The 14,463-nt window shown below is 38.5% G+C and overlaps 1 protein-coding gene across 8 annotated transcripts in view; it reads left to right on the forward strand.

The window, feature by feature from the left end:
* mapk10 (mitogen-activated protein kinase 10) overlaps nt 1-14,463 on the forward strand; it is a 61,122-nt gene that overhangs the window by 13,256 nt on the left and 33,403 nt on the right. For 6 of the 8 annotated variants that reach the window (XM_053648418.1, XM_053648421.1, XM_053648420.1 and 3 more), the window contains exons 2-3: nt 10,636-10,707; nt 13,894-14,063. In XM_053648418.1, the coding sequence (XP_053504393.1) occupies nt 10,636-10,707; nt 13,894-14,063 (242 nt within the window). Of the gene's footprint in view, nt 1-10,635; nt 10,738-13,893; nt 14,064-14,463 lie in introns of all 8 variants that reach the window. The other 2 variants (XM_053648423.1, XM_053648424.1) reach the window with 2 other exon arrangements.

The following is a 14,463-nucleotide window of genomic DNA, read 5'->3' on the forward strand; positions in this document are numbered from 1 at the left end:
GAATTCTTAGAACAGATAGTAAATTATTGTTTGTTATTTTTTTGTGTTGTGATAATATTATAATTGTAAGGATAAATATTTAATTATTTGAGTTATTCTAGTATCCATAGAATGGATACATGTTTTTTTGTTATTTTACAATTGTTTAAATAGACATTAAATTCTTTAAATTATTATTCTATTTTAGTTATTCCAGCATGGTTAGAATAGTTATTTTAAAATTGTAAGAATAGGTACTGGATTATTTTTTTGTTGTATAAATTTATTTATTTTATGTATTGCAAAACGTATATGTTAATTAATTTTCTAGTAATTCTAGCATATGTAATTATTTTTTCTAAGTATTTCTAATTGTTTTTTTTTTTTAGCTATCATAACTAATCATAGAATGTTTCGAATGGTTGATGAATTATTTGCGGTTATTGTAGAATTGTTAGTAGGTATGAATTATGAACTAAATTATGAATAGTTTCTGGAAACGTACAGTAGATCGGGAACGAAATTTCTACTCACGAAATATAAAATGATAATTATAGAATAACTAATAATGTCTCGTGAAGTCGGAGTAGAGTTTTTTTTGGTGATTGTTGCGGCCAACTGTGGAAAACTACTCGAATCGACGAAATCGCAATCGCATTTCGCGGCGATGTTTGTTAGTAAACGAGAACTTTTAGCTGTATGATGACGTCACGTGACGCGTCTTGGCCTGAATCTGCGGAAAATCTGCGGTAATTTTGAAAACTTGCAAGCTCCTCCGAATGTTGTGGCGTTTGCTTGATTTTGTGTTCGTTTTGGGTAAAATCTGCTTAAATAAATAACGTATAGATTGAAAAGATTGGCTTTTGTTGCTATTTAAGAATTGCTCAAATAGAAAAGTAATCGTAGATTGATTAGAATAGATGGAAGCAGACATCCTTACTGAAGCACTATCGAACAGATCATGCTAACGATAGTAGATAGCAAATGAGTTAGAGTAGATGTTTGGGAATTTGGATAGATAATGAATTCAGAGCACTTCCTTATTAGCCATTTTTACAGACATTCAAAAATAAATAAAAAAATAATTATATATATTCCTAGCTCTGCTATTACGCTGACATTTACAGGGTAGGGGGTTGTACATGACTTTTATGCTAATCACGATAATATAAAAAATAATTGGATTACTACGCTCCATAGATATATGGCAATATATGTATAGTAGAAAAAGACACTGGTGTTTGATAAATCAAGTCTATTTGGATATATTTACGCCTCAGTGAGAGAACCGGGGATGGGGGACGGGGGGTTAGGGACGCACAGATATACCCCTCCTGTACACTGACCTACAGCCATAATAATCTCCACATAATGAGGAAGTATTGTCAGAATTGTCAAGCGTTCAGGGTTTATGGAGGTGGATGCTGTGTGTGGATTTTTCCTGGAAGGAATTCTGGTTTTTTTATTATTATTATTTATTTATTTTTTTACCAGGCGTGAAATCTAACAACACACTGTGTGACACTCATAGAGGATTTCTACGAACTGGGACCTGGACCGAGTCTCCAGCTATATACTTATTTTCCATTTCTTATTTCTGTCTTTGCCTTAGTTATACAATGAAATTAAATTCGGAAAACTGTACTGAATACACAAATAAACTTATTACTTACTTATTTAAAATGCTCAAGAGTAATATGTCATCATTTCTATAGTAACAGCTCATTCACATGGGGGGGGAGAGGGATGTAGCAGACACTACATATAAGCTAATCCTAATAAATATGCGATTTAAAGACAATTTGACGAAAAAAAACATATAATCGTTAATATGGTGAATTTTCTGTAAGGAGAACATTTACTTAATTTAACATTTACAGAAGGAGTAACTTTTATGTTTTCTGATGTCTACAGGACAGAGGAGTTTACGCTTCGTGCGGTTTCTCGGTAACACGACGAGCCGCGTAATTTACTGGTGAGGAAGTGACAGTTTATGGCTGATCTGACGTAAGTGTGAACGTAACATTAAATGTAGCTATAAGTGGGTAAAAAGTATGATGTGTTGTTCTTTAAATAATAAAAACATGCACAAAAAAAAACAGCCTTAAGAACAAACAAAAACAGCCTTATGGTCTAGGAGGCGGGGCATAAGGGTCCTTTTTTGTCTCAGGCTTGGAGATTTCACACCATATCCCTGGTGACATTAGTGGTGTGTGTGTGTGTGTGTGTGTGTGTGTGTGTGTGTGTGGACTTGAGTGGAGTAGAGTAGGGGGTTGGGTTGGGTGTTCCTGCCCCTTCAAGCTGTCGCTACTATTCTCCGATAATGATCCTCCCTCCGTACTGCACCTGCCATGGGCCTGGTGTCGCACATTGCTTCCATGTGTGTGTAACTTGGTGTGTTTTATGATCTGGGAGTCATCAGTAAGCCACACACACACACACACACACACACACACACACACACGCACACACACAGACACAGAAATGGGGCAGATGGCAGGAGGTCCCCTATGGTGGCCTCCCCAGTCGTCATTGATGCATACACAAGCAATGGTTTAATAAATGGTTTGATAAACACAGTATAGACTTTGAATCTTCTCACGCTTTCTACGACGGCCGTACGTATTAAGACCTACATTCATAACATATTATAATGCATCCTATAACATATTATAATGTAATACACATTATACATCGCGAGTAATGTTTATAACACATTATATCGCTAATATCGATGAAGTTCAGTCGCAGTTTGTATTGTACAATCTTGCCTGATGTGATAGCGTGTGTGAGATGCGTCAGACGTCCCAAGCCTCGAGTTTGAGTCGAGGTCATTTCCTGTTAGGATTTGTGAAGCGAGAGGATTGAAGATGAGGGAAATGGAGCTGCTCTGATACTTCTGTATAAGAGATAAGCATTAATCAAACCACCGTTTCAATACAGAGAGACGGATTTCGCTTTGTTGCTGGAGAGAAATCTGTTTTGAAGATATTCACTGATTTTTTCTTTTGAGAAATCCTGATTTCATTTCATTTCATAGACCTACGAGGAAAGGAAAGGGGGGGAGAAATTCGCTACAGCTTTTGGCGGTTCTTCTAACGAAAGCAATATTTGGAGATGACTCGTGTACACTCCAGGGATGTCCGCATTTTCAAGAGATACCAATCTCTCATTCTGAGAAAAAACGCTTATTTATCTTTGTTCTTGTGCTTTCTTATCTCTCTCCGTCCGCCTGCTCGCTCTCGCTTTTATCTCTCTGACCCTCGCCCTTTCACAGCCCCCGTCCCGTCCCTGTTTATTCTGCCCTCGGCATCACACGAGTCATAGTGGAAGTGAGGCTATTCGTTTCGTTGGTATAATGATTGACAGGGTGCTAAGATTGTGTGATAGCGAAAATAAAAAAACTCATGTTTGACGTGTCCTTAACGTGGCTGACAAAGAAGGTCAGGCTAAATCTATTCTGTGAATACAGTACATGCGCGATAATTCTGGATTCTGATGGATCAGAAGGTGTTGATTAATTTTCCATAACAGCAGCTTTGACAGTAACTGCAAATCACAGGTGTATATTAATGCACTTGTTGTCTTTTCTATAGTAACGACTCATTTGTGCGGACTCGCACGGTGGATTCTCCACATAAATGTGACGCCTCCATGTTCGTCTTTTGTTAGCAACAAGCTAGCCTCAAAGCAGTGAAGTGTACAATCAATCAATTGTTATAGATTGATACTGTTTACGCTGTGCTGAATTGATGCCTTTTGCGAAACATGCAGTTGAGGAGACTTTCCAGAGTTCCCAAGCAGGAATTCCGAGTCGAGGGGCGTTTTCTTTGTTTTTCTCCAGAGATCGGAAATGATGAGTTACAACCTTTAGTCAAAAACAGTATAATATCAAACTGAACATGCCCAAGATGGCCGCCGTTAAAGTTACACCAAACATGACTCGGCTGATTGACTACGTACTAGACTAGATTACGGTGGAAATTCTCTTAACTTTCCTTTTATTCTTTATTTTTCAGCGAGTTTTTGTTGTTCAACATGTGAGTGTACATTTACAAGAAGAAAAGCAAAAACTGAGCTGGACGAGATTTTAGGAAAAGGCGGGACATCATCAAAGAGGTTTTTGTACAGAGATCAATATCATTTCACCCTTTGCCTGTCATTTCATGCCACATTACCTCACCTCCTTTTCCACACCCCTCATTTGCATATTCATGATATTACACGCTGTGTGAATGAGTGAGGAGTTGATTAATAAGCACCGAGGGGATCAGTGGGGTTTCGGGCCAAACTCAGACGACGAAGGTGATTGATATTCCATCTGTTTGAAGGCTCGGTGCTGACGCTCAGATGAAGCGTGAGAATTTATGGAACGGTATGAAATATGGAAGATTGGATTGGGATGTGCATGTGACGGGAAAGAGCTTTGCGTATGTTATGTGTAATTAACATGTCTGGCAGGGTGCACGGTGGCTTAGTGGTTAGCACGTTCGCCTCACACCTCCAGGGGTGGGGGTTCAATTCCCATCATGGCCCTGTGTGTGTGGAGTTTGCATGTTCTCCCCGTGCTGTGGGGGTTTCCTCCGGGTACTCTGGTTTCCTCCCCCAGTCCAAAGACATGCATGGTAGGCTGATTGGCATGTGTGTTGCCAAAGTGTCCGTAATGTATGAGTGGATGTGTCTGTGATTGTGTGCCCTGCGATGGATTGGCACCCTGGACAGGGTGTACCCCGCCTTGTGCCCGATGCTCCCTGGGATAGGCTCCAGGTTTTCCCAGGACCCCGAAAAGGATTAAGCGGTATGGATGGAACATGTCTGGCTAATAAATATGCAAGAGAAGATGTTTTTAAATTAATTAAAATAATTCACCACCATTTTAATCACCATGTCTCATTAGGTACATGTCCTCGGCATGCTTTAAGCAGACATAAAACAGCTTTGCTTTTGTCAAACCGAAGTCTTTAAAGCGGCTGTTTGTCAGGGCCCTCTGCTGCCTTTAAAGTGAACTGCAACTACAGTAAATAAATAAATAAATACACCCCTTCCCCATCCATTCAAGTGATCATGCTTCTTCTGTGGAAGTCTTTAAAGTGGCCATTTGTCGTTTTCAGGGCCCTCTGCTGCCTTTAAGGTGAACTGCAACGGCAATAAATAAATAAATAAATAAATAAATACACCCCTTCCCCATCCATTCAAGTGATCATGCTTCTTCTGTGGAAGCTACACATCTTATAAAGAAAAGAGAAAGTACGGGAAATGAGCTGCACTGTTCCAGCAGGGGGCGGAGCTAATTGAGCTCATTTCTGGGCCAGAAAAATGTCAAGCAAAGTCTAAAACGAACAAAGAAATGAAACCGTTACATGCAATTTTGCAAAACTATTTTTCCCCCTAAGATATGTTTTAAGTGTTATTGCTGTTATTATACGACTAGATCCATGTTCAAAAATGACAGACTGCACCTTTAATTCTGAAAGAAATGAAGATGAGGATTTGTGGAAAAACAAATTATTTGCTTTGATTTGTCTTTTTTTTTTAACCAAAGCGTTCGAAGTCTTACTGATGCATCCGTTTATCCGAACCTGCATCCACCAAATCTCAAATCCTGACTGGAGATTTATTCTACTTGAGAAACCTCTTGGCGTTCCCCCTCCTCCATCTGTTTTCTTTTCTAGTCATGTCTCAGTAATCGTATTATATATTAGACGAGAGGGCGCGTGTTGAAAGCTAATGCCCTGCTGCAGCGGGAAACTGTGTGTATTCAGTGATGGAGTCTGTCAACGCTTCAGCACGGCACCAATAACTTTATAACAGCTTTTATTTTTTCTGGGAAACGGAACGTACCATGTTTTAAGACGTTTGTTTTAGAGCTGTGGCAGATGCTGGTGGAAACATTAGAAAGTCACAAAGCGTCACAAACCACCACACGTCTGTCTGAGACACTGAAGGTGACGTGATGCTAATCTGCTAGCTATAGGCTGCTTTACTTTTTAGCTATGTTAGCATTGGAGCAAACATTTAGGTGGTAGTTTTTTTCATCCAAGGTAGTACAGAGAGGCACACACACACACACACACACACACACACACACACACACAGTGGTTTTGGTGGTTTATCTAGTAGACGGATATTCTCCATCTGAGCCCTGAGTGACGGATCATTCAGTGTCACCTGATCATCACCACTTAACAAAATGAACTTCTCGTGTGTCTCAGCAACACACACACACACACACACACACACACACACTAACACACACAAAGATTATCATGACCTCTCTAGAATACTACACACACACACAATATATTAAAGATGATCCTGACCTCTCTAGAATACTACACACACACACACACACACACAATATTAAAGATGATCCTGACCTCTCTAGAATACTACACACACTCTCATACGTACACACACACACACACACACACACACACACACACACACACACAATATTAAAGATTATCCTGACCTCTCTAGAATACTACACACAATCTCATCCACATGATAGTCAAACATGATCCAGTCATCCACTCATCCATTTCCTTCTCTTTTATCTCTGTCCTTGTTCGAGTCCTTGGAAACAGGACTTCCTGTTCTCTCCATCATTTCCCCATTTTTTTCTAAGACCGATGATAAACGCACACACTCACAGCCGTGTGTCAGGTTCATCAGATATCGCCATGACACGCTGGTCCGTGAGGTCGTCCCTGACTTTCCCATGATCCTCCACCCGAACCACTCACTCCTGGAAATATATTCATACTCATTAGATATATATACTCATATATTCATTAGAGTGTGTGTTAAAGATACACCCTTTAAGAGTTCTTTATTTTAAGATTTTATTTTTTGTTTCTTTCTGTATTTACACTTATTCTTCATTTTCTCATGTGAAAATATGTTAATGTATTTTATAGTTATTTTTATAGTTTGGTGGAGACAAAAGGAAACGTTTATGGAAGGAGTCTCCAGCATCAGCACTTTCTTAGCGCTTTCCGCCATGGGAAAGTCGTGATATTGTATCATAAGGGCACTTCGGACGACAGGGAAATCACGAAGGGTGCTTTACGGCATCATTTACGATACCAGCCATGTCCATATGGAAACTGTTTACGACATGTTTATAAAGCCTGACAGTACAAAATCATTTATTTATGCTACATTATCACCATGATTACTTACTGTAGTCCAGCAGAAAGCTTAGTCATTAACCTCAGGGTGTTATTACTGAGCCATGCCTTCACATATAAACCTTCTCAATTTCAGAATCTCTCCTACTCCATCACTTCATTTCTCTCTCTCTCTCTCTCTCCCAGTCTATTTTAGTGTAATTTCCACACTCGTATCGTCCAGTCGTTCCCAGCGGAAGCTTCCCCTGCGTATCAGTCGTAATGCTGGTTATTTTAGACGCAGTCTGGCTGAACGGCGCTGCAAATGGCATCTGTTAGATGAGAGAATGGACATTCTGATGCCGTCATTCAGTCTCTAATAGCAAAGGAAACAGACGTTCCAGGCTCGGTTTAGCTTTAAAAGTGCGGTGTCTTTGACGTTATTTAACTGACGCTCCCACGGCGAAATGACTGCTGCGTTCACATTCACATCTGGATTGTGATTCGTGTTGATGAATTTTTCTATAACAGCAGCTGTTACAGTAGTGCAGCTGCAAATCACAGGTTCATATTAATACGCTATTGTTTCCATAGTAACTGATCATTTACAGGGTGCTCCATGTAAACATATATATATATATATATATATATATATATATATAATAAGTGAATGTAGTAAGTGAGAACAGGACCTTGTTTGATGGACATTGCTAAACATTGAACATTTACAATGAATCCCAACTTTGTGTGCATAAAAAAAAAAGAAAAAGAAAAAGTGGGCATCTTGCAGGCAATTTCCAAAGAGTACAGAGTAACAGTGCGAGATATGTCACATGCATAACAAAAGACTCCGGGAAGGCGGGAAGGCGGGAAGGGGTGGGGGTGGGGGATGGGGGGAGGGGGGGGGTTGTGACACTATTATAAGGACTATGCATGAATTATTACACTTACATAAAACAAACGGTTTTATGGATTTTTATTACTTTAATTAGTTCAAGTAATAATTTTTTTTTTTTTTAAATGTCAACGTAATTTTAGAGGGAGGTAGTTGGTAAATTGTTGTTACAGTGTGCAATGGTGGAAAGTATCCTATAGCCTAGTTATAGAGATTCCAGTAACTGCATTTTTTGCAACCTGGCAAGCGTGTAGAAAGGAGTTACAGTTGTAAAATATATGAGGATGGATTCACTCAATCAAAATACATACAAAAATTAGATTCAAACATGTTTTGGGTGAAGTATCTTTTTAATTCTTTCTTCTGAATTCTTAATCCTTTCTCTTGAAACATAAAATTTTGAAAATAAGGTCTGAAATGACACCCGTTTTTCTTGATTTGATTGTGAAAAAAATGTAAATATACTATTAGAGACGCCGAGTGTCTTTTTTGCTACTGTATGTAGGCGTGTACACATACTACAGTTCCGTTATCGCATCTTGTTGCCATCCGGCATCAATTACATTTTACCATTTAACAGAATACTCAAAATATATAAACTTGTTTAAATGACAACAAATAAATGTTAACTTATCTCAGATAGTTTTTCTTTTTTTTCTTCCTTTAAGCAGTTTCGCCTAAATATTGAAAAATGAATGATGACCTTCATCATGCCATCATCGCAACTGCAGAAAAGAAAGTGCAAACAGTACTTCCTGGTTATGTGACATGGCTTTTTTTTAATGTGAAAGTTATAGCTCCCTTTTTCTACTTACATAGGAAAATAGTAGTTTTGTATTATTTTTTATATAAAAGAAGTGGAGATAAATTAATTGTCACCACATGGCAACACCATGGAGCAAAGGGTTAAAAACGACAACCTGCAGAACAAAAAGAAAAACGGTGTCATCACTGGACGTAAGAACCGATGAACGTGCCGCGAATATCTACTATAAAACTGACTTCATCACGGTTATAGATTATTGACATTATTTTAAGAAACCTTTTGATCATTTTTACGATATTGAGGCGTAATCTCATTACAATGAACTTCGGCAAATTTAATACATGCCCTTCGGTCATATAAATTTGCACAGGCGATGTTTGTTTCTAAAGAGTTTCAGGTTTAGTAGGATTTATTTATTTGCACTGACATATTCTGTACGATGCTGCGCAATAATCTTTCATAAATATTTGTCACAGCAGCTGTCGATCATACTTCTTAATCACTCCTGAGTAATCCTGTTCATGACGGACGCCTCCTCAGGAAGACGAGTACAGCGTGTGCGTTTGGCCGAGGAGGATGACGCATACGCAGCTTCTGCTGGTACCTGGAAAACGCTGATTAATATTTAATGATGAAACCGTGGGGTGTTTTATAAAGGCGGTGTTTGTTGTCCCATCAGAGATTGGCCTCCTGCAACAGGAAACGCTCGGGGAAAGCAAAGGAAGTCATCAACCTGTGTTAGGATGCTGCTATTTTTGGAACCTTCATCATCATCATCATCATCTTCATTATTATCATTGATGTAGATTCTGATGATGACTCTAATAAAACCCGAGTCTTTATTCCACCAGGATTTCGATTCCAAGATGTGTGTGAACGTGTTTTCTTGTTTTTTCACGCTTAGGAATTTGTTTCTTCCACCAGTGCCCATGAGGGATAAAGCCTGTGAAAGCTATCTGGAGATGTTGTAACACTCGGGCTTGTCTGTTTCGCCGTCGAACGTTTAAGAAGAAGATTTATTGGTCTTTTATTTTATGTACACAGTTTCTATTGCACCAAATAACATTATTATTCAAAAAAAATTAAATAACCATCAATATTTGTATTGTTTATCTTTACTGGAAATTCCCACCCTGTTCACATCCAGTAAATAATGTCATTTATTTGGTTATGGAACATCGGGAATTTTAGTATGAATATGTCAGCCGTAAGGTTATCTATAAGCTCGTGCGCTCCAAAACGATGACACAGTCTGTCTCTACTGCCGATACGGATCAACGATTTTGATGACATCATTCTGCACTTCAGCTTCTCGACAGATTTTCTGTCCAATCAAATGCTCTCTAGAATCTGGTGTCCCTCCCCCGACATGATAAAAATCCATGGTACTAATTGTCTGTCCAATCAAATGCTCTCTAGAATCTGGTGTCCCTCCCCCGACATGATAAAAATCCATGGTACTAATTCTCACAGCTTAGCCCAGGCTGTGAGGTAATCTAAACGCTATTGGGTATTTAAAAAGGGGGCGTGGTCACTCAATATGTCCAACCATGACTTCCTGTTTCAGCGGAAATTACGTCAATACATCGAATAACGCGGCACGTTTCAAGGCACTTCACGTGGACTTTGGAACGTCAATGAAAGAAGTTCCACTTTAAATCTCCTTATTAATCAGTAATCAACACCTTCTGACCAATCAGAATGCTGCGGTAGAAACAGAAACAGCAATATCCTATGGGTCTGTGGGGAAAATGTCTAATCCTTTAAACCGTTTCATTCTTAATTGTTGTGTTTTTTTCTTTTATGACAGAACCGTTTACGTATGAGCTGAAGGTCTGCTTCATACAACAACTTGAATTCTCTTTCTTGTGTGTGTCTTTCAGGTATTTATGAACAGACATTTCTTATACAACTGCAGTGCACCAATCCTGGATGTGAAGATTGCCTTTTGTCAGGTGTGTGTTCCATACAGGTAAAAGAAAAAGGTAGAGTATTCATTCACTTCCATTCTCCTGCTTCATTTTGTTGTCAGTGTGTCACTGTCTAAAGTAGTCATGTGTCTGACAGCCAGGGTTGCCAGGTTTCAGTCTGACTACACCTAAAGCAAAAAGAAAGAAAAAAGAAAAAAAAATCACAAAAAGACCTGAAACTAGTACTATGATGGTGCTACGTGACAGAAAAGTGGGAGTATAGTAAAAATGAATTGTTTGAATCTACTTCCGCTTTCCCTTTGTTTGTCGTCGTCAATGTTCACAGAAAACTCATTATGTTTAATTTCTATTACTTGCTTTAAAATAAGATCGCTGCAGACATGGTTTTTCCAACATTTCTCTAAAATTTGACCATTTTAGGTTTAAAAAACATCACCTTGGCAACCCTGGCACTAGCTTTCAAGCGCAGAACCCGAGAAAAAACAATTAGAACTTTTACAGTACATATTTACACACATCTATAAGTACTTACAACACTGTTTCTGTAAAACAGGATGTGTTCTCTATGCACCACGGGTGGTACAGTAATTTAAAACAAACAAAGCTTTTCAGATATCGTTCAAATACGTCTCATTTCGTTGAAATCAGCGATTAGAAATTATTCATTTTTCATTTCCGAAATAATATCTTGACGTCCCTGCTGTAGCGTACCAGCATGCCCTCCTTGTTTAGCTGGAAACCAGTTAGAACAAAAAAAAAAAAAAAAGTTTAATAATGTTGTTTACGTACAATAGTACTGTAGCGACTCTGCTTATAAGGAAGCCTACACTATAATTAAAACCGCCGCGCTTAACTAGAAAGGCGTATTACTTTACTCAATTCATCCTTTTAATTGATTTGTTCCTTGCAGAATCGTAGTTAATAATACTTTCTTTGCAGACCATTTTCTAAATTCCGGCTATAGCGGCGGGACGTGACGAATTCAAGACAGGAATTTCAGCCCATTGGGAAAATGTTAAGGTTTAGGTTTCTTAAAATCGTGGAAATGGAAACTTATGAAGCTTACGAACTGGTTAAGTGCTTTTTTTAAAAAAAATAATGTTTTCTTTTTAGAACAATTAAGAGCGATCGTGTTTGCATTTTTGTTTATCGAGTGGTTGAATGTTTGTAGGGTTTATATGGAATTATCATTGAACTGATTAGACTAAACTAAGGAACTGATCCAAACAGGATCAAGATCACAGCAAGGTCAACGAGTTCTACTTGTTTTTGGTTTTCGTTTCCATTCCCCGTAATTTTCCTAATCCCTTATTATTAACTAACATAATTATCCAATGAAGTTGCGTGGGCCAAAGGACTACTCTGTGTGTACACAGCTAATGAACATTATCTCTTAAAGTTATGGCCCTCATTCTAATCACGCCTGCCCTGTGCTTTAATAAGAGATGGCGTTTAGCGAAAATCTGTGCTAATCAGGGCGAAATTAGTGCAGCTATCGAATTAGCGGTGATCCATCGCAGTGATGGATGAGTCCCGGGATGAATATATTCTCTCCGCATCAGCATTCGTAAGCCCTCAAGCATGTTATTGTAGAACCAGAGACGTTTAATCTGTCTTTTATGCTTTTATACATGCTCTTGTACGTTCTTTCTTCCTAAATCGTTACCTGAGCATCCGTGTGCTAAGTTTTATCACACTAGAAAAACATAAAGAGAGATATTAAAATCTTTCTGCTCCAAATCAGCGGATTTATTTGGAAAGGATCCAGTGTGATTGGGTGTCTTGTGTTTGTGTGTTGTGAGGTTGTGGGTGCTGGATGGCCTTTGCCAAAGTCCACATCAACACCCACGCGTGTTTATCTATATTTCATGCCGGCAGTTTATTTTTAGTCTGTGTCCTCAAGCCGACCCGACGCTTGCTCTTCATTTTAGTTAGTTTCGGTCTGCGATGCTAACAGTTTACACTGAAATAAACAGGGGATAATTCATTAATTTGCTTTTTATTCTCTCTCTCTCTCGTTAATGCCGGTTGTTCGCTGGGTCTTCGTCTCTCCGAGTCGCCTCATTTATCTGTTCATCACTCATGTACTCGCATAGAAACCTGATCATTTTCATTGTACAGCAACATGAAATGCTAGAACTTTCTCTGCTGTGTATTACTTTGCTATCAAAGCTAAAGTAATGGACATTAAGTACACTGAAATCAGTGAAATTTTGGATCAAAGTAAAAATGAATAAAAAAAATCGCATCAGCTTGTTACAGATAATACTTTAGCTAACCTCTTACAACTTACCTGTAACAAGTTGACATTTAAAAAAAACAAACTTTGATCCATTTTTTGTGAACACATTTCATCCTAAATTATTTTAAATGATTGATATATTGCTTGAGTGACATATCTGGAGGTATATGTCTCTCTTTTACTAAAGTCTAAAGTCTATAAGATCTTGTATCTTTACACTTTAGCTCAGGCTACAAAGGTGAATTATTTCAATACGACTAAGTTGCCTTTCTTGTTTAGCTAAACATTCTAGCAACACAACGCTAAACATTCAAGGTAACACAGCTAGCTAATAGCTAACCAACTAACTTAGCTTGTGACAGCATGAGAAACACTATACATTACGTGAAAAAGCTAACATCCATCGGGTACTTGCGTAGGTTTTAAAGCAATTTTCACATGAACACGTAGAGATTAGCTCTAAAAATATCTATCATTTGTATATCTATACTCAAATACCTTTGGCAAGATGGCAGAAGGTTGATTCAGTTTGTAGTTTACAGTATTTCCCACGTTTAACGAAACAGATTTCAGGAATTTGTTCCTTAGCGTATGCTAAGAATCATACATGCAAATGTTTGCCTTAGTGTAATTATATTACGCTGATTTATTAATATATTTCAGGTAGACGTTTTGATCCAGTAATTATGGGAATGCTATGGGAAGGTACAAGAAGGTTATTGGAAGAAAATCCATAACCAGGCTAACAGAATTTAGCATTATAGGATGCTGGAAATATAGGGCCCTAGAAACATAGACAACAGGGAACATAGGACCCAGGGAATACAGAGCACTGAGGCATAGGAACAAGGAAACATTTAAGGCAATTAAGGGCTCTAAAAATGTAGGAATTTGGTATCATAGAACCTTGTGTTACATACTCTTAGTAATTGTTTTGTAATGTTGATGAATGTTTTTTTTCCTCACAGGGTTTTGGTAAACAAGTTGATGTGTCTTACATCGCCAAGCATTACAACATGAGCAAGAGCAAAGTGGACAACCAGTTCTACAGCGTGGAAGTCGGAGACTCCACCTTCACGGTTCTGAAACGGTACCAGAACCTCAAGCCCATTGGTTCTGGGGCTCAGGGAATAGTGTGGTGAGTACATAATAATAGAGAAATAATTAATGACATATAACATGAATAAGGGTTCATTGGTGATGTTTGACATGTTAAGGAAGCTAAAATTTAGATTCTCTGGTAACGCAAGACACTGGCAACATAGTACCATGGAACATACGATATTGAGAACATAGGGACCTTGGGATCTTGGGAACATTGGGACTATTTTCTATAGACATATAAACTCTGGCAACATATAGTCCTGGGAATATTGGACACTGGGACTATAGATCCCTGTTAACATACTGTAAGGTCCTGGGTATGTAGGGTCACATAGGGTCTAGGATCTACATTGGACCATTGAAACATTTGGTCCTAGAGACACATGAACACACTGAGAACACAGGTCCCTGGGGATATTGGACCCTTTGAACAT

The sequence above is a fragment of the Ictalurus furcatus genome, chromosome 18, assembly GCF_023375685.1.
Source record: "Ictalurus furcatus strain D&B chromosome 18, Billie_1.0, whole genome shotgun sequence".
NCBI classification, from domain to species: Eukaryota; Metazoa; Chordata; class Actinopteri; order Siluriformes; family Ictaluridae; genus Ictalurus; species Ictalurus furcatus.